Consider the following 20882-nt stretch of genomic DNA (forward strand, 5'->3'; position numbering starts at 1 on the left):
GAGTGCAGAAGGTGCTGTACTACTGGGACGGGGTAGGCACTTTGCTGCAGAGCATGGTTGAGGGTGGCCTTATAGTCATCGCAGATTCTCATGGAGCCATCCGGTTTGATGGGGGTGACTATGGGTGTTTCCCAGCGGGCATGGTCAATTGGCTCTAAGACCCCTTGTCTAACTGCTCATCAATTTTGGGTTTGAGCGCAAATGGCACTCACCGCAGTTTGAGGTGGATCGGGGCAACATTTGGGTTAAAGTTGAAAGAGATAGGGGCCCCTTGGTACTTGCCTAGGGTGTCGTCGAAGACCTCCTGGAAGTCCCTCACGAGCGCCACTTCCCAGTCTGCCTCGTTGGTGTGGTAGACTCCCGTCACTTTGATTCCCAGCGGGGAAAACCATTGTAGCCTGAGTAGGCTGGGGCGGTCCTTGTCTACGATCGTGAGTGGCAGTACCTCGGTGTGGCCTTTGAAAGTGATTTTAAAATGTCTGATGCCGACTACAGGGATGCGGTTTCCCTGGTAGTCCTTCAGGTTCAGGTTTTGGTCGTCCAGTTCACGGCAGCGGATGGTAGGCACCAGGCGCTTGATTGTGCACCAGGAGACCATGGAGAGGTAGGACCTGGAGTCCACCTCCCTTTCGCAGGATTGGTCTTCGATGCCTACTTCCACGCGTACCTTCCTGGAGTCGACGGTTGAGGAATGGCCGATGATGACCGTCTGGTGGGTTTCCTCTCATCACTGCGCCTCGCTGAGTTGTCTGTTCTGGCCGTCTCAGCTCCATCGGCTCTCGGCTTGGCAGTCTCGGTTCCTGGGGGTGTGCCATCTCATCATCGGTGGCTGCTGCCTCGTCGCTGGGGGCTGTAGTTCCGCTTGTTCTGGCATACCTTGGCGATGTGCCCCCGCTTCTCGCAATGCCGGCAGATGGTGTTGAGAAAGCGGCATTCGGAGCGGGGGTGATCGCCGCCACAGCTGCACAATGGAATCCCAACTTACATCCCCTCCGGTCCCACCGGTAGCGTTCTGCCTGGAGCCGGTGGATCTCCTCCTCCTCGTCATCGGTGTCAGAGCGGGAGTCGGCGTCACCATGGTGGGTGGTCATTTCTCGGTGGCTGGTCTCCACGTGTCTCACTGGTACTGGGGTTGTCTTGGTGGTCGTCGGTCATTCCGTCGCATTTGGTTGCCTCAGCCGGGCCCCCGATTTGCGAGTGGCCTTGGCTGCAGCGGCCTCGGCGAGGGTATCGGCGAGGAGATGTTGCCCTTGGCCATTAGCCTGCTTTGCAGCATGAGGTCTCTGAGTCCGAGAGCGTCTTGGTCGCGTAAGGCTTCATCCAAGTCGGTAAACCCGCACAGGACACTGAGATCCCTCATCTGGGCCATGAAGTCGCTGACGGCTTCGCCCTCGCGCTGGTCTCTCTGGTAGAAATTGTGCCTTCAAATGAGGGTAGGCACGGCAGGGGCATAGTGGTTTCGTAGGATGGGCTTGAGGTCAGCCCAGTCCATTTCCTTTACATCAGCGGGCTTTGCCAACGCTTTGGCCATCTTGAACACTGTGGACCTGCAGTGTGTCAAGAATACGGCTCTTTTTCGCTGCCCGCTGGCATCCTTAAGGTTGCTGCATTCCAGGAACATCTGGAACCGATCAGTGTAAGACTCCCAGTCCTCGGTGGCCGGGTTGAAGGGAGTGGGTGGTGGGGTGCTGCTGGCCATTTTGCTGGTCGTTTTGCACCGTTTGCCATGTGCTTGATGGTCTCTCATCTCACGATCCCATCCTCGTCGCCAGTGTTAGATCAGGTAGATCGGGTTCATTGAGACACGAGACTCAAAGTGAACTTCAGCTCTTTATTGAAGTATACAGTTTCGTCCAGGACCTGCGAGCCGCGTGGCTTTTCTTATAGAGCCGGCCGGCAGCTCGGCAGCCAATGACAGGGCTTTGAATCTCTCGCAATCGGCTCAGCCAATCGTGGGAGGTTCTCAGCGAACCAATCACGGTGGTTAAGTTAGCCAATCAGATTGCGGTCCATGTGGACCAATCGGAATTCAGGTTTTCGAGAATGTTAATATAGAACACTACATATAACCATTTTATTGTTCTTAAATGGATTTATTGCCAAATTAGATTATTTAGAACTATATTTTGTGTTACAAGCAATATTACTGAGCAAATCACTGGATCTATGTGAGAGAGAAATTTTACACTGTCTATCAATAGGGACTGAACAATTTCTTCAATGTTACATACATGAGACCCCAAACAGTTTATATTCTGTTAATTAAAGTTTAATGATCATTAACAATCATTACTAACTGTATGAGCATTAGTACCACACATTAGTACAGAATATTAAGTGGAACGATGGAGATAGTATCCTATCAAAGTATAAGTATATTCATTGGAGGAATTAATCAACTAAATGCTTTCAGGCAAAAAATAGTTGAGTTATAATACTTCAGTTATGTATAATCCAATTGGACATATACATGAAAATAAAATATACATGAAAACAAAAAAAAATACAAAACATGTAGTCTGTAAACATGTAGGCTACAAAAAAGTAAAGCTGAGATATACATATATAAAACATTTTAAATGAGCTATATAAAACCAAATATGACCTGCTGTGTTTCTGTTCACCAATGTTTCAAATTCCCAATAATAGTATACTAGTGCTAGGATAAGAGTTTTAAATATATCAGGGATTAATTATTTATTTTCTAATTTTAAAAAAGCAACTAAAGCTAGTTAGTGAGATGTCTGTGCATGTATACACCAACCTCATCAGAGAAAGAGGTATAAGATTAATAATTTTATTTCTTTCCCCATCTTATGTTTTCTTAATTCTCAATCAGAGTTATCATGTTTGTAAGGCACCAAGTTAAAGATGCCTGCATTATCTTTCCTATATAAGAAAGAGATGACCAAAAGTCATATTATAACGTGATTCAGAAAAAATATTGAGATTTTTTTTTTAGCTCTGGCAATAGACATCTGATTTGAATATAAGAATTTGCAGCAAATAACATCTACTAGTCTCCCTTGCATATGCCATAATTGGTTTCCAGTTAGCTTCAACAAACATTGTAAATAGCGTATTGTGCATATTGGGAAAAGATTACACTGTTTATTTAGATTATCAGGTACCGATTTTTGTTGTCTCACCTGGAAATAATTATCTTGATTATGACATCTGTGAAAAGTCAGACCTACTTTCATGATTTAATTATGATATTCCGAAAGATAGGAATGCAATTTAATTAAACTGCTTTCTCTTCAAAAACTTCCACCCTGAGAATTGCCACAATATAGTAACATTTCTAATTTTGCAGGTAGGATCAGAAGTGGTATTCAGCAGGTTCTCACTAGTTCTGGAGAACTGGTAGTAGAGGTTTTGAGTAGTTCGGAGAATCAGCAAATACCACCTCTGATTTGAGATTTTACAGTATCCTTTCCCTGCCACACCCACCAAGCCATGCCCACAGAACCAGTAGTAAAAAAAAAATTTGAATCCCACCACTGGGTAGGATAATCTGATATAGTCAGATATTCCCTGTGTAACTATGTAAAAGAAGCTTCTTAAATTGGCTACAGTCTAAAATGAGTTTCATTTCATATAAAGATAAGTGATCTGCATTGATACTATCCTAATCATCTTCCAGATTCTGGGATAATTTTTGACTAATCCAAAAACCTGTTATCTCTTGTGTTTCCCCATTATCTGAATATATTTCAGTAAAGGCACCTGTTTAAATATGGTTTCATCACCTCCCAGCCATTGTTGCAGGTTTAGCAATATGTTAGATATCTAAAATGTTCCATACCGGGTGTGAACAAAGGAATATAGTTAATATATATTACCTTAGAGAAGCTAAGAGCTTAAGGCTCAATATTACTTCTTTACATGGCTCTCAAGCCTTTAGCATCATGAAAAATTAAGCATGAAACAATTTGAAGCTCATTTGTGACTCATAAATCATAGAGCTGGAGTACCTATGCTTGGAAAACCCTCCACCTTCCTGTTGAAAAAAGCTTTTAAAAATGTATTTATAGGCTGCCATATGCCAAGGGCTTAGAGGTGGAGAGAGTAACAGATGTTTTGAATTATAAAAGTAGATCTATTCCTCCCTTTGGACTCATGTCCCATAGTTTTTTGGGAAAGAGAAAGTTGAAAACACATACAGTTTCTATTTCTTTACTCTTTCTCCCTTCTTTCTCTCTCTCTCACACACACAGGGGAGAGAGAAAAAGAGAGAGTGTGTCAGTCAGCCCAGCCAGCCAGCCAGCCAGCCAGCCAGTCAGTCAGGCAGGCAGGCAGGCAGGCAGGCAGACAGAACAACCAACAGAAATGGACATATAGATTATAGACGAAAAGATAACTTCTCAATACAATAGCTGATGGGAACAAGTGATCCCTATATTGCTTCAAACATATTTCTTCTACAGAGAAAGTTTTTGAATTTTTACTAACATTTTGACCAGAAGCTAATACTGCTTCCAAGAGCCAACCATTTTACCTCATCTCAATCACTAATCTATATGTTTTCTGTTCCTCATTTCGCTTTTAATCTTAATATCTGAATTGTATAATATTAAATTCTGTGATGATAAAGTGGTCATTAATAAGTAAACAGTAGAAACTATGTAAATTTTTTAGCTCTGGAAGTATTAAGAATTCAATTCTGCAGGAAGACTAAAACTACTTTTTATTTAGATTAGCTATAATGGCAGAATCTGATTGTGTTATTATCAATTCCTCCTTCTTACAGTTCAATTTAGTAGGGAGGTATCTGTCTCAGGTCAGATCTGGCCCTCAGGGCCACCCTGGAAACAGGAAAGGACAGGCCCGTGGTGCCTCTGCCAGCAAAAATGTTTTTATTGGCAGAGTGTTACAGGAGGCCGTCGCAGCTGAAAATGTTTTTGCTGGCAGAGCGCTTGGGTCATCACAGGTGCCCCTGACATGAGTGATGTTGAGCTGACCACGTTCAACCTAGCCACGCGCCTCCCCAAGGTCAAACACACCCCAAATGCGGCCCTCAATGAAATTGAGCTTGACACCCCTGCTTTAGCCCTTTTTACATGGGCAACAACTTCTGCACATCTTTGTTAAAGTTATCTTTATTCTGTAAAGTTACACTTTTCAAAGGTTATTCTTATATTCTACTTTGTATACACCTCCTTGAAAATAATTCTTATTAATGCAACTTTGTCAAATGTATGTTGGATGCTAATTGGTTCAGCTCATTGATGCTAATCAACACAAGAGCTTTCTGGTGTTTCAGAGACTGTTTTTTCAAACCATACTATTTCTTTTCCACTTAAATCTATGGCAGTTTTCTTTTATATCCCTAGTAGAAACAGAATACAAATTAAGTGATTTTCTTCCACTTTGAAATGTAAATTATTTGAGAATAGACATAAACTCACTGAAATATACTTATTTTGCCCTTCAGATTCAAAGAATTGAATATATTTTTGTAGTATAAAAGCTAAATCAAATCACGTTCTAGGAACATTATAATAGATATTAGCAAATTAAGAATAATTCCTTTAAAACATTTGCAATGCAAAAAAGCAAAGTATACATTTTTCTTTTCTTTTAAAATTAAAATGGCTACCGAACAAAACAAAAAATCTCTACCACTATTTAAATCCTGGTAAGTTTACACTAAAATATTTTTTGGGGTAGGAATGAAGAAAGTATAAAACAGGCACCTGCCATCTAAAGCTAAATGTGGAAAACAAAATGCAAGGACAGTAAGTAATTTGAAAGTAAGACAAGAGAATATAAGATGAGATATTAGCCTTAACTGCTATAAGCATCAGCTCTGGTACTGTCAGTCTTTCTGGGGTCAATCAGATAGGAAACAGAACCAGATGAGCTAATACTACTTTATTGTAAAGCTACATTGACAGAATCTTACAAGTCTGAAAGTACATTTCTCCCCCTTCTCCCCCCCATTCCTTTACAGCTAAGAATGGGCTCTCCTGAGCATCTAGCCCCATCCAATATCCAGCTACGGGCTATGCTGTCTTTTATTTGATCATTCCCTTTGCAATGTCTCTGCACAGGCTCCCAAGGTCATTCCTATATGCCATTGCAGGTATTTCACAACTCATTAATACATAGCAAACCACAATGAAAATAGTGTATACTCTACTACTCTACTTGCCAACACTGTTACTAGACATGCATATGTGTGTGTGTGTGTGTGTGTGTGTGTGTGTGTGTGAGAGAGAGAGAGAGAGAGAGAGAGAGAGAGAGAGAGAGAGAGAGAGAGAGAGAGAACACTTTTCCTTGTCAATTCTTTGTCATGAATCCTAAGAAAATATTACATGCTTATGTTTGTTTATTGCAAAATGCTAATAGATGGCCTTACCTTCACCTGCATATGCCAGGATGGAGCGGGTGCGCATCTGTTTTCCTTCTGTGGTTTTCCCTGAGCAGGTGTGCGAGCAGGAGGACCATCCAGACCATGTGCTGAGAACACAGTCCTTAGGGCATGGAATTTCACAGACAATGGGGACAGGATAGATAGCATCTCTGCAGAGCTGTCTATCAACTTCTTCTCCTGGGAAAGAAAAGGCCAGTAGCAGTCTATCAGAGCTAATTTAACTTCAATTGAACATTCTTAACCCAGATGGGCATATAAATAAATTAGATTTGGTTGCTTTGTAAAAAATAATAATAAACTGATTAGCTATCCAAGTGAGTGTATCTTTTTCCATGGCTCAGTGCTTGAGAAATTGTTGCAAAATCCATATTCACTCATGCATTCAATGGAGCTTAATAATGAATGGGAGGAGGTTCATATTTATATTTTGGAAATGTTAGGTAGCAAAAAAAATCTGAATTTAGACAAGAAATGAAAAAAAAAAAACCTAAATAGTATAACAACTATGTTTGTGGAAAAGATATTGTAAATTCATTACATAGCTGAATCATCTTGCAGAACAAACTAAACAGATTTATTCTAAAGCAAGTTATATGGCAAGGGTAGCTTCCACTCTCCTGGTCGTCTGGAAGTTCATTAAAAACTTGATTATTCTGTAATAGCTGGATGGAGCTTTCTGTGCCTGGAATATTATATTAATTATAATTGATGCCATGATTGTATATTATATTTCTGTTATTGTATTTTCTTTGCCTTTTACTATCTGAATTTAACTAATTTATAACCCTCCAGACAGAGCTGTTTGGTCTAGTGGCTAAGACGCCAGATTGGAACGTAGGACAGTTAGAAGATTAGAAAGTAACTCCCGCTTTAGTCAGGAAAGCCATCTGGGGAAATTTGGGCCAGTCACTCTCTCTCAGCCCAATTCATTTCACAGGGGTGTTGTGTGGAAAATAGGAGGGGGAAGGCATATTGGAAATGTTCATTGCCTTGAGTTATTTCTAAAAATAATAAATGCAGGCTACAATAAATAAAATAATAATAAAAATAATAGTTATTGTATTCCAGACAATATGCCCATAACATTATAGTCATCGTGGCAGGAGTGCTCTATATTGAAGATAGCTGGTGGACTAATGGGGAAGATAATATCTCTGTACTGTCCTTGTCTTCAGTTTTTTTTTAGTTTGTATTATTGTAGTTAATGTCTCAAAACTTTAATATTTATAGTTTTAATTATAAGCCAACAGAGTCGCATTATAGAGTGATAGCGGTAGCAAACAAATTTTTTAAAAAAGTAAATAGCATGATGGGATTTTTAGTCCAATGTATCTGGAAGGAAGCAGTTTGGTACGGATCTACTATATATGGATGAAAAGCTCAATTACATTATGTATAGATTCCTTAGTGGAATTTGGGGAGTTCAACCAAGAACTGCAAAGTCATTAATTCTGAGCCAGAGTTAATTCGACCCAGATCATTATACTGCAACTATGAAGTTATTTCATCTGATCAATTATTTCATCATAATAGCTAATAGAATTGAATTCAAGATGTTCAATATGACACATAATATGCTATGCTACAATAACATTTGAAAAAAGAAATACAATATCACATTCAAGACAAGAGTCAATACTGTTAAATAATTACTTATTGTCAGAGCTGCTCAGGGAAGTGGAAGAGAAAATACATTATAGTTTTTTTCTTTATACCAAATTGCTGGCCTTACATTTTTTTAAAAAAGTAGAACATTCTGAACAAATATGTTGGCAGTTGAAAGAAAAGAGATGCTTCCTTTCTTGAACACACTGGTGTTTAATGACATTTTAGCAGCTAGCAGAGGCATTACTCTCTCTCTCTTGATACACATACAAACTTAGAAACACATGAGATCCTGTGGGAAAATAATGCCAGTACTCCTAAAATCTTCAAAATCTTTAATTAGATAGAAGTTTGATTGTCACATAAAAAACAATCAAACTGCATCTGCATTTGGTTGCAGACACCAAATTTATTTTATGTGAAACCAGGATAACTTAGTCGCTAACTGCATATTAAAGAAATATGTTCAGATCTAGAGCACTCCACAGTAAGTATTATTTGATTACAAGTAATAAAATGGAATGAGGCATCCCTTATAACACTTACTTAAGTTCATTGGGAGTTTGTACTACTGAGGTAGATTTCCCCCCAGAAATGACATGAACAAACTGACCTTTGTGAGTATTTCATCTTATAATGTCACATCTAAGAAGAATCAAGCATATACTGCCAAAATAATCCCACTATAGCAATCATATGAAGTAGTAAAAACCACAATAGATAATAGCTGTGGTGGGTAGTATAGCTTATAATATGGTAAAATGTAACAGGTGTCATGACTCTGCATGTACATAAAAACAAAATATGTTCTCATGAGCTTATTTTTATTTTAAATTCATGTTTTGAAACTATCATACTAAATATTTTCGCTATCCTTATTTAAAATTAAGTGTGGTAGCTATCCAATGTCACTTACTCTTCATCTACAACTTGGATTTTGCTGTTTATTAACTTAAGTGGAAGAACAACTACTTGGAGATCAATTAGCATAATGCCATTCAAAAGTTAAACTAAGACAACTGGTGGGGAGAATGCAACCAGTCTGAAGAAGCTAAAATAACCTGAGCGGTAATAAATACATCTTATTGAAAACCTCTCCAAATGGAGATGACACAATATGTCATTATGGTTTTGCCATTGCAGTTACAACTGGAGATGACATATTGTGTAATCCAACATGGATTACTACCATATTAAATAGCAGAGGACTATTTGCTGCTATCTTAGGGTTTAGATTTTTGGCAAGCCCTTCCTATCAGTCCTAGCTGTTATGAACTACTATAAGTTTGATTGAACAATCTCTCTTTTTTTCCGATAATGCTAAAAAGAAACGTAATAACAATAGAAACAACTGTTTCAAACTATTTTTAAAATGTTCATTCTTTCTTTAATTTTGTTTGCATTGTTCCATGAAGATTTATTTGCACTTGATTTAATAGGATAATATTCTATTATTAAAGGAATCAAAAGTACGGTGGTGAAATCCTGGGATGGGATTCTACCGGTCCTGTCCACTTCTTTAGAACTGGTTGCTCTGAAAAGCAGCAAACAGAGAGCACACATAGAAACAGTTCTATGCGGTTTTGGTCCACCCACCCGCCCGGGCTCCTACCTGATCTTTATTTCCTGTGTTTTCAACTGCAGCTGCTTTACACGACACAGCTACGGTTGAAAAAGCAGGAAAAGGGAGCTTTTTCAACTGCTGCGCACCTGCGCGCAGTGCTGCTCAGCTGTCCAGGCAGCTAGATGACGATGATATACACATGCGCGCAGCATGCATCAGGCATGTGTGCACGCAAAGCACACATGTGCGCGCAAAATGTAAAATCAATGAACCGGTAGTTACACTGGTCAGATCCCACCCCTGGTGATATCTAATAATATTTTAAAACAAGAACATAGATATACAACATATTAATTTCTGGACAGTAAATAAAACTATGTACAGGGGAAAAAAATCTATGACATAAAAGCATTCAAATGAGAATTGAGGAAGATTAAACATACTGAAGCAAACAAATGAATTAACTTTTTCCATTAATGACTAAAACTTCTAGAAATAAAGTTAAATTAAGTTTCCACATAAAATCACTTATCCTAAGATTTGGCTGACTGATGCATCTTGTAGAGTACAAAAGCATCATTGGAAAAACTAACCAGCTTCCAAGGAAATAAACAAACTCAGCTACTTTAATTTACAAATACTTTCAGGGTATACTCTGGGGCCAAAGTAGCAACAGTAAGTGATTGATGGAGAGCAGCAAGCTCCAAGTGTGTCAACTCTCAGAAGACCCTTTAATATGAAGGTCATAACTGCCAAGGTTTCTGCAGTTCCATATAAAACATAATAGCAATTTCCATGACATTACTGGCCTATTTGCATCTAATTAGTGTGGAACAATAAATAATTTTTAAAACTACAACATGAATCTATGCTTGTTGATTAAATCAGCTAACTTAATAATTATGATACAAGGAACTGGGGGAGGGATTTACAAAATAATAATAATAATAATAATAATAATAATAATAATAATAATAATAATAATAATAATAATAATAATAATAATAATAATTAGTGTACTTATTAATCTGTTGAAACTTTGATTTTGAATGGAAGTAAGAATATCACAAGACTCATGGACCATGTTGTCCATTACATATATAAGCAGAGATGGAAATTGTTTCTTCTTAACCTAAAAAATCAGTACCTCTGGATTACAGAAACATTTGGAAATGGAAATATAATACCATAATCATTTTCCTGTTGAATATTTTATTAAGTGTACATCAAAACATTGTACAGGAAAAAAGTATGGTAATTTAGAATATTCCAAATGTAGTACATTATGTGAAAAAGAATGCATTTATAAAACAAATGGAATACATTTCTTCTCAGTAAGTAGTTTATACACACAGCATTGTATTATATGATTGCCTGGTCAATAAAGAATAAAACATTATATTATTACCAGAATTCTACAATTTTTCCAGTTTATGTTGTTTTCCATTAATAATCTTTCCATTTCCACCCAAACTTTCTTGTACTGCTTTTCTTTCTAGAGAAAATCCATTGAGACATTGAACAATGCATTTTAATGCTACTAGAAATATTTTCCTTCTAAAAACATGGTTAAACGTTTATACACGCGCGCGCACACACACACACACACACACAAAGCAGAGGTGGTATTCAGCAGGTTCTGATCAATTCTGGAGAACCGGTAGTGAAAATTTTGAATAGTTCAGAGAACGGCAAATACCACCTCTGATTGGAGATTTTACAGTATCCTTCCCCTGCCATGCCCAACAAGCCACGCCCACAGAACCGGTAGTAAAAAAAATTGAATCCCACCACTGACACATACATATACCCACACAAACTTTCTCTTTTAAAGTATCTGCCTAAGTATATAATGGTGAAACAGCCCAAAGTTTCTCTTAAGGGAAATTTGGAGTTGTTATTTAATAATGACATTTTTAAAAGCAAACCATACCAAGTTTATGCCTGCCGGGTCTATAGATTTAACAAATTCTTGATTCCTATTCATCCTTCTTAACATATTGCTGAACAGCATCTGTCTTTAATTAACAATCTTAATTAATTGATAGTTAATATTCTCAAGTAATTTCCTTTCAAAAACTTAAGTAACATTTGCACTGATTTCAATTATAACAAACATTAAACCGCTTTGTTTGATGCCTTGCAATGATTTCCAAAAAGAATTTTTCTGGATCTATGTTAGCCAACTTGATAATTTCTGGGAATTCAAAACTATTCATCTAGAAATTGTTCAGATTGGGAAAATTCCACTCTAGATCATTAAGTCTAATAATCAAGTCTCTGTTAAAATCAGTCAAATTTGTTTATTTATTTTAATATTGGATAACTTTGGGTAAAAATCTGGGACCAAACTTTTGTATCTATTCCAAGAATGCCTCCAAATAAGCATAATAATTGACAGTCCACTCTGGTTAGCACTTAGGGGTTTTCAAGTCTATTGACTAGGCTGTGAACTCAAAGGATACCTATCTTAAAAGAAGGCAACAGAGAAACATCTCTGGAGAAGGTCTTGATCTTTTTTCAATATAGAAGAAATAGAATTTACCAAAATACATTTTTTACAGCCAAATTTTGATTTAAATACATCTCTGCATCCCATGTTACTATTCAACCTATTTCTAGAAACAGGATAAATTCACATACAAAAATCTGCACAACTGTAAATATATCACAAGAGTTCTATTGTACTACTGCCTAGAAATTGGAACAAAGAGAGAGAAATAGTCACTTCTAGATAAGGTATTCTACTCCTAACACAAATTATACAAATTGAAGAAAGGTCTTTTTCCTAGCTATTGCAAGCAAGAAGATGATTGTTTTCTTCTTATGACAGCTGCATATAAGACAGTTGGATAGCTGCATAAAAATCTTGGCAAGATAAAGTTTCCATCATCTATTTAATAAGAACTGGCCTACATGGAATAAATATTCCTCTCCAGCTACATATTTAAAATATCTGTATACTACTTCTCATTCAAAAAATTGCCATCTTACAATAATAATTATGGACACCATAGAATAAGAACCATGTTAGCCTAGGGTAGCAAAAAATCAAAAGATAGCTCACAAAAGTTTATGGTTTTAATATTGTTTGTTAATCCAAAAAAAGGGGCTGCCAGACTTTTTAAGGTAATAAGCGATTTGGGTTCCATTCAGTTTAGGAAACACTTCTGGTAATGTTTTCTAAGAAGAATTATATTAACCATGCAAAATCCATACCTGACCATGCATACAGATCTCTAGGGAATTCAAGGGCAGCATCAACATCTGGGGGGGAGGGAGGGGAGGCTGGAAATATCCATCATCAGCCCAGAGAAGGTTGATGATTGTTCTAATGACCCATGGCAACATTAGTAACTCTATGGTGTTAATCCACTCAAATTCCTATTTTATCCTCTTTGGTTACCCATTAGAATCTTTTCCGAGTTAATTTATACTCCTATTGTCTCCATTGACACATGCATGTAGTTATTTTGGCAGAATGCTCTTCTATTGTTTTTTGCTTGGAGTTTTTTTGGCTGCCCATCTTGCTTAAAGCTCAAGAATTTTGTAATGATCTTGCATTCAACTCTAACCAGATGTGACTCTATTTAAGTTTTTTCATCAGTTGATTAGATAGATTGCCACATTTTCATTACCTAACCACAATATCTGCTCACACAAAAATATTGAGGAAAGCTGTTTTCTTTCAGTCCCACCCTACACATATACTAATATATATATATAGTATATTGTAACATAAACTTGCTTCCTTCTTTTGCATTTTCAAGTCCAGTATTCTGTCCCTGATGCTGAAGGCAATAGATGGCTATAATAACCAATAGAAATCAATAGCTTTATAAAAGTTACCTAAGAAGATATCCACTATTTGTTCTTTCAGCTAAGAATGTTCTAGCTTAATTGGGACCATGCGCATAAATGCTTTTTATCCTGTCATGAATCTCCCTGCAATCAGGTTTATTGGATGACCCCAGGCTCTACTTTCTGAGATAGGGGTTATTATCTTGTCCTTTATTATTATCCTGAAAAACAGACATAAATAAACAAGAAGGATGTAATAATATTTCCCAATAGAAACAGGACATTTTTATAGTTACAAAATACCATACTATCTGCCATCTAGTCACAAAGGCTATGTTAAATGTTTGCAAGAAACAGTTGTCACATCACTTTTGAAAATGATTCAGAATCTAAATTTTCAGGCATTCAAGATCAAATTTTCAGGGTCTGAAAAATCTTGAAATTGGGAAAATTTGGGTCTAGACCAGTAGAAGTACTAATTTGTTTTCTTTGTAAAATATTGCAACCAGGGTCAATCTAAATTACAATGTGGTTTAATCCTTTTATAATAAGCTGACCACTATTTATTTAGAAGCCTCTTGGAAGAGGATGATAATTTGCATGTTACTAGCCAGATTGACACACAATTTATCAATTAGCTAATATGAATTATTTAGCAAAATGTAGGACCAATAACAAAGAATTGTTTAGTCATGGACACATTTGTGGAACAGTAAAATCTGATTTAGCATTTTAATCCTTGCATGGAGCTTTCAATTGTATATTTATTGATTGAGACTCATTCTTTCCTTCTGTCACAAGCTAAGCAATTTCATTTTCTAAATTTTGTTGATGCCATTAGGAACTATTAATATACCAGATCATGTATGACATCTTCATTCTACAGCTATTTCATATGGGTGGTTTTTCTGAACATGTAATAACATTGCTCAACTTTTAATATTTACATTGAATTTTCTTACAGTTAAACATATATATAGTTTAGACCAGTGTGACCAGGGTGTCAAACTCAAGACTCCGGGGCTGGATCTGGTCTGTGGTGTTCTTGTATCTGATCTTCAGGATTGCCATGCAAATAGCAAAGACCTGCCCATGGTGCCTCTGCCAGCAAAAATGGATCTTTGGAGGAGCTCCGTTTTCACTGGCAAAGGATTACAGGCAAAAACAGAGCTTGCAAGGGTTGCAAGAGCAGAACAGAGCTTTGTAGGAAGCCATCACAGCTGAAAACAAAGCTCAGGAGCCTGTTTTTGCTGGCAGAGTGCTCAGACCGCCACAGGCAGCCCCCGACAGAAATGATGTCGTGTTGGCCACAGCTTCACTGGCTGCAACTGCCCCTCTGCCCTACCCCCAAGGTTAAACACAACCCTGATGCGGCCCTCAATGAAATCAAATTTGACACCACTGGTCTAGACCATATGAAAACTGGAAATGCCACCATCTGACTATGTGTGAATAATCTTCGGAGACAAAAGAGATGAGTCAAAGTCTAGGCAACAATCAGTCAAGAGATGTCTTAGTCTACAGAAGGAATGAAAGTATGGGAAGCATCTCAGAAGCAGCCTGCTAAGTATTCAGTAAAGTAAACATGAGGAATGAGAGAACTGCTTTCATACTTGCAAAATGCTGTTCCTCTAAGTTTATAATAAAGGTAGTGCAGAGGTGGTATTCAGCAGGTCCTGACCAGTTCTGGAGAACCGGTATCGGAAATTTTGAGGAGTTCAGAGAATCAGCAAATACCATCTCTGACTGGCCCCGCCTTCATCTATTCTCTGCCTCCCGAATCCCAGCTGATCAGCTGGGTCTTCTTTTGTTGCCCTGCACAGGAAAACGGAGCTGGAAAGCAGGTTAGTGGGATTGGGAGGTGGGATTCCCCCTGGAGTGGGGTGGGAATGGAGATTTTACAGTATCCTTTCCCTGCCATGTGCACCAAGCCATGCCACGCCCACCATGCCACACCATGTCCACCAAGCCACACCGCAACCACTAAGACATGCCAACAGAACCGGTAGTAAATATTTTTGAATCCCATCACTGAGATAGTGCTAGTATTCATAGTTTTTTCCCCCTTAACTGGACTATCTCAAACAGCTGACATCCATCTCACAAATATGAGCCAAATTTTGTCTCAACTGTTTTGTAAGCTGCACTAGATATCTATAAGCAGGGTATCTATATATCTATTTCTGGTTTTGCAACAATACTACAGCTAGGTGATTGGTGGATAGAGATGCACGGTATTCTGGGAATTGGAGGTCATATCTAAAATTCCAAGTGGAATCTTCTGCCTCTCAGGAAGAGAGTAGGAAATTTGCAAGATAGTGTTATCTTACAATAAAGATGGTGTTAATACTCATTATTTTGATTTCTGGATTCCTTCAAAGGACAGGCAGATCTCCCCTAGCCTTTAACAAGCAGGTTGAATGTTTTTATTCATGTGTATATGTATGTAGACATATTCTAACTTTATATATTGCATTTATCACTCAATCACCACAATATAATGATATGTACTGATGATATACATGCTATGTTGAGTAGAAAATACCTGGCATCATTGGAAATAGCAATTGTTGGGGGAAATGCTGATGTGACTCTTTTTATAAACACCTACACACTTCATATGCATAAATAGCAATGGTTCTGCAATCAATACTTGTTGACCTACCTGTATATGCTAAAAAACTACCACAGCACTTTGCATCCTATACCTGTGGGCTTTCGCTGAGTGATCTAGCAGCTATTTGAAATATTTTCGAAGTTCATTTGTTAATACAGTCATCCTGAGAAGGATAAGGATCAGTGAACACCAGTGTATTGATCATAACCAAGAACAATGAACTACTTCCATTACTAGAGTCAATCAAATGACATTTTGGTAAAAATGAAAAGGAAAATATAGTAAGTTTGAAGACAGGGAAAAACTCAATTGGGAATAAAATCAATCTAAGTCATTTGAGCAAGGCAGATCAAGCTATCAAAAGAGTTGGCAATAATGAAATCAGATCAGAGAGATGAGAATAAATGCTGATTGTGCTAATGTGAAAGTTTATGTTGCCTATAATTCTTAGTGTGTTTCTGACTGTAGTGAATATTTCTGTGTATATTAGCATATGGAGCATGGATCAGAAAATTATAGCAATCTATTTTTGCCCCTAGTGTTAAAAATGTATTATTATAATTTGCTTTACCAAGATTAACATATCACTCAGACTTATTTGATTCTATTAAAATGGGTCCTATTCAACGAAAGGAAATTCAGTTTTAAGAATAGTAACATTTTATACTTAGGCCAAAAAAAAGTCTGAATGCATAGATATGGAATAGATAGTACCACATCCAACAACAGTAACCATGAGAGGATCTAGATGTCCTAAGAGATAGTCACTTAAGGATGAGCCAGCAGTGTGCTGCAGTTGCCAAAAAATCCAAAGCAGTCCTAGACTATATCAACAGAGTTGGTAGCAAAATCACATGAAGTATTAGTACCACTTTGTATTGCTTTGGTGAGATCACCCTTGAAATACTGCATCCATTCTACAAAAAAGATGTTAAGAGTCTAGAAAGAATGCAGAGAAAAGCAACAAAGATGGTTAGGGTCAGTAGTGGGATTCAATTTTTGTTTTAGTACTGGTTCTGTGGGCATGGCTTGGGGTGTGTGGTGTAGCTTGGTAGGCATAGCTTGGTGGGCGTGGCAAGGGAAGGATACTGTAAAATCTCCATTCCCACCCTACTCCTGGGGGAAGGTTACTGCAAAATCCCATTCCCTCCCCACCCCACTAGCCTGCTGTCCAGCTCTATACTCCTGTGCAAGGCAACAAAAGAAGATCCAGCTGATCAGCTGGGACTCAGGAGAATAGATGGGGGTTGGGCCAGTCAGAGGTGGCATTTGCCAGTTTCCAAACTACTCAAAATTTCTGCTATTGGTTCTCCAGAACTGGTCTGAACCTGCTGAATACCACCTCTGGTTAGGATTATGAAGATTTAAAACTTATGATGAATGGTTTCAGGAACTGGATGTACTTAGTTTAACCAAGAGAAAGACTAGGGATGATCTGAAAATCTGAAAAGTTGACACAAACAAGAAGGAAAACCACCTATTCTCCAAACCACCTGAGGGTATGAGAAGAAAAAATGGATGTAAAATTATCAAAGAGAGATCCAACCTAGAACTAAGGAGAAATTTCCTGACACTGACAACAATTAATCAGTGGAATAGCTTGCATTCAGAAATTGTATTTATTGGTTGCATTTTATCTTGCCCTCCATTAAAGGAAATAAAGTTTTCTACCATTTTGCTTTTACAGTTAGGTTGGGAAATGATAAAGAATGAGAAAGAATTGCTGGCTAAAGTCTGCCAAAAAATTTCCTGACCAAACCAAGAATGCAACACCCACTTGATTATGAAAGTTCAATAGTGAAATTACTATCTCAAACTCAATAGTTACATGCCTATCAGAGCACTCTGGGGAATCTACATTCGTGTTAAAATGCAATATCATATAATATAAAATAATAAACTGTGAACAGGTTGTCTGTTAGGTATATGCTGACTATACTAATCTATACATCTCATCCCTAAGCCAGAGGAGTGATGCTGTCTTGAGTCATGTAACAGTGTTAGGAGGCTGAATATTTGGATGGAAAAGAAAAAGTTGACAGTAAATCTTACCAAGACTGAGTGGCTATGAGTATTTGAGTCTGCTGGGGCAGGGGATATTCCATCACTAGCTCTGAATGGTGGTACATAACTTATTTATGTTTGGTGCACAATTTGGGACTCCATCACTCATTTTGGAACTCTCCATTGTTGTAGAGTATATGATCATATTAGCCAGACCCAATTAACCATCCACTTTTCCCCCCTATTAGTTACTTGAAGTTTTCTAAATATTTTTTAAAGACACTCCCACATGCAATGCATTATAATAATCTAGCTTGGAAATCAGCTGAAAGATATGGTTCTTTATCTGCTGCTAATAAATGTCTGATACACTCAGGCCTATATGTATTCAACAGTTCCACAGAAATTGAATATTTGGTACTGGATACATCATTTATCAGCCAATGAATATCTAAATAAATAAAAGATGCTGATAGTGAACCAAGATGAAAAATCCAGATGACAATTACTTTTTAATACAATGGGAAAAAGTAAAAGTTTCCCCTTTACAGTTGTTTCCAATACTAAGGGGCGGTGATCATCTCCATCTTTTAGCCAAGGGAGCCAGCCTCATTCAAAGACACTTCCAGGATCATGTGGCTAGCATGGCTCTATGTTGAGATGCACAGAACATTGTTACCTTCCCATTGAAGTGGTACCTATTTATCTACTTACATCTGCATGCTTTTGAACTGCTAGATGGGCAGTAATGGGAGCTCACCTCACCATGTGACACTCAGCTCTTGAACCATGGCTGTCAGATAAGCTCTGTGTCTTAAACCACTGAGTCATCAACCCCCTCAATCCAATCGGTATGACAACGTAATATCATGGGGCATTTCCCCATTTTCAAACACTTAACTAATACTGTAAATAGTTAGAGAAGGTTGAAAGTTCCTGTACAACTTTATTACTACCAGACGCAATCCCTCCCTGAACAGGTAATATGTTTTATTGGCAAATGTACAAAATTATAATAGCTCATGGGTGAGTTTATGGATTCCCAAAGTGTATATAGGCAGTTTGTGCTCAATAGGATAGGAATTGGGTTGAACAACCTCCTTAGGTCTAATATCAGTCTTCTCCTGTTTTAATATCAGTACAAAAAAGCAGATTTCAACAGTGGTGGGACTCAAAAAAATTACTACCGGTTCTGTGGGCATGGCTTGGTGGGCATGGCAGGGGAAGGATACTGTAAAATCTCAATTCCCTCCCCACTCCTGCAGGAAGGTTACTGCAAAATCCCCATTCTCTCCCCACCCAACTAACCAGCTTTCCAGCTCTGTTCTCCTGTGCAGAGCAAGAAAAGAAGACCCAGCCGATCAGCTGGGACTTGGGAGGCAGAGAATAGATGGGGGCAGGGCCAGTCAGAGTGTTATTTGCTGGTTCTCCGAACTACTCAAAATTTCTGCTACCGGTTCTCCAGAACTGGTCAGAACCTGCTAAATACTACCTCTGGATTTCAATTTATAGTCCAATCCATTCCTAATTCAATTCCATTTCCTTTTCTTATTTTCAAAACATCTTGCATGTCAAAATTAAAACATTCAAGAGTTAGGAAAGACCAAGGACTTGAATAAAGACAGGTCCTGAAGCTGAGAAGAGAAGACGATTTCCTCTCATGGGATTAAATCCATATACCCAATTGTGTATCTTGCGGCATAAGATAAAACATTTACTGTCTGCTTTTCTATTTTTTTCTTTATGTTTTCTTCTTTATTACTTAATCATATAATCCAACCTCATCTCTCCAAGAGTACCGCACTATATCCATAATCTGCATCCATCACTGCCTCTATTTCTTAATATAAATTCACCAGAAGTTTTAGTTCAGTTTAGTTTAGTGTCAATGTGGTAATAAAGTCAATTTAAGGGGAAAAAAACAGAAGAATAACCAAACACAAAAAAAGAAAAAACATCTCAAAGATGACAGTGAGTAATGTTCTTTTTTTGATTTGTGCATTTCAGAGAAATTAAAGAATGATTTCACATAATCAGACATCAACATAAATTGGAACCTAAATGAAAGAAATGTCAAATGATCAGCAAGTAAGCACTAAATGAAATAAAATAACATGATAGGTTATCAAAAACAAAAAGCAGATGTATAAGAATGGAGTGAATAAACAATGGAGTTTATATAATAATGCAGTGTTTTCAGATTTGAAAACTTGATAATATTTTAGATCAATTTCCACCCTCAATAAAAAGACACATTCATAATTGAATTCCTCCTTTGATTACACCGCAATGCCTTTCTTCCATATCACTTTTGATGTTTGTCCTTTCTGTTTAAAATAATGACTCCCACTGGCTCAATTAGGAATGAGTTGATATTCACAAGGTTTCTCTGTGAATATTCATTAAGAGTTCCCAATTTGTAAGGCATACTGAGGATAAGTTGTATAATATGTTCCCTGTCAGACAGTCTTTACGGAACTGCTTAGTAGGCATTTTTATTTTTTTCTTGGTGCCTGACTGTCTTTGTCTGGACTCAGGATCTAAGCAAGATTGAGCCTATTTAATATCTGGATGTGAAAGCCAATTTGGCTAAGTGACTAGGTCACTGTGTTAGAAGATTTAAAACAGTGAGTTCTAGTTGTCTCTTAGTCACAGAAACCAGCTGGGTTACTGGTCATGCTTTTTCATCCCTAGGATCAAAGTATTGACAAACTACTTTTAAAAATGTGGCTAAAAAACTTGAGGACTTATTTCTGTAGTCACAAGAATCATGGTTGACTCAGTGAACCATAACAATAATACCTGAATCAGGGAACACTAAATCTATAGTTTTAGACTTTCCTAGTCAACCAAAGAATCCTGGAAGAAACCAAAGGTAAATCATTTCTATATTGCTGCCAAGAAAACACTAC

At 37.7% G+C, this 20882-nt stretch overlaps 1 protein-coding gene across 7 annotated transcripts in view; it reads right to left on the bottom strand.

Annotated features, from left to right (window-relative positions):
- The window catches only part of THSD7A (thrombospondin type 1 domain containing 7A), a 323850-nt gene that overhangs the window by 88820 nt on the left and 214148 nt on the right, over window positions 1-20882 (bottom strand). For all 7 annotated transcript variants that reach the window (XR_015740118.1, XR_015740117.1, XR_015740116.1 and 4 more), the window contains exon 10: window positions 6365-6556. Coding sequence is in view for 4 of the 7 variants with exons in the window: in XM_026706331.2 (XP_026562116.1) it covers window positions 6365-6556 (192 nt within the window). In the remaining 3 variants the exon portion in view is untranslated. The remainder of the gene's footprint in view (window positions 1-6364; window positions 6557-20882) is intronic.

The sequence above is a fragment of the Pseudonaja textilis genome, chromosome Z (genome assembly GCF_049901715.1).
Source record: "Pseudonaja textilis isolate UNSWEBS1 chromosome Z, rPseTex1.2, whole genome shotgun sequence".
In the NCBI taxonomy this organism is placed as follows: Eukaryota; Metazoa; Chordata; class Lepidosauria; order Squamata; family Elapidae; genus Pseudonaja; species Pseudonaja textilis.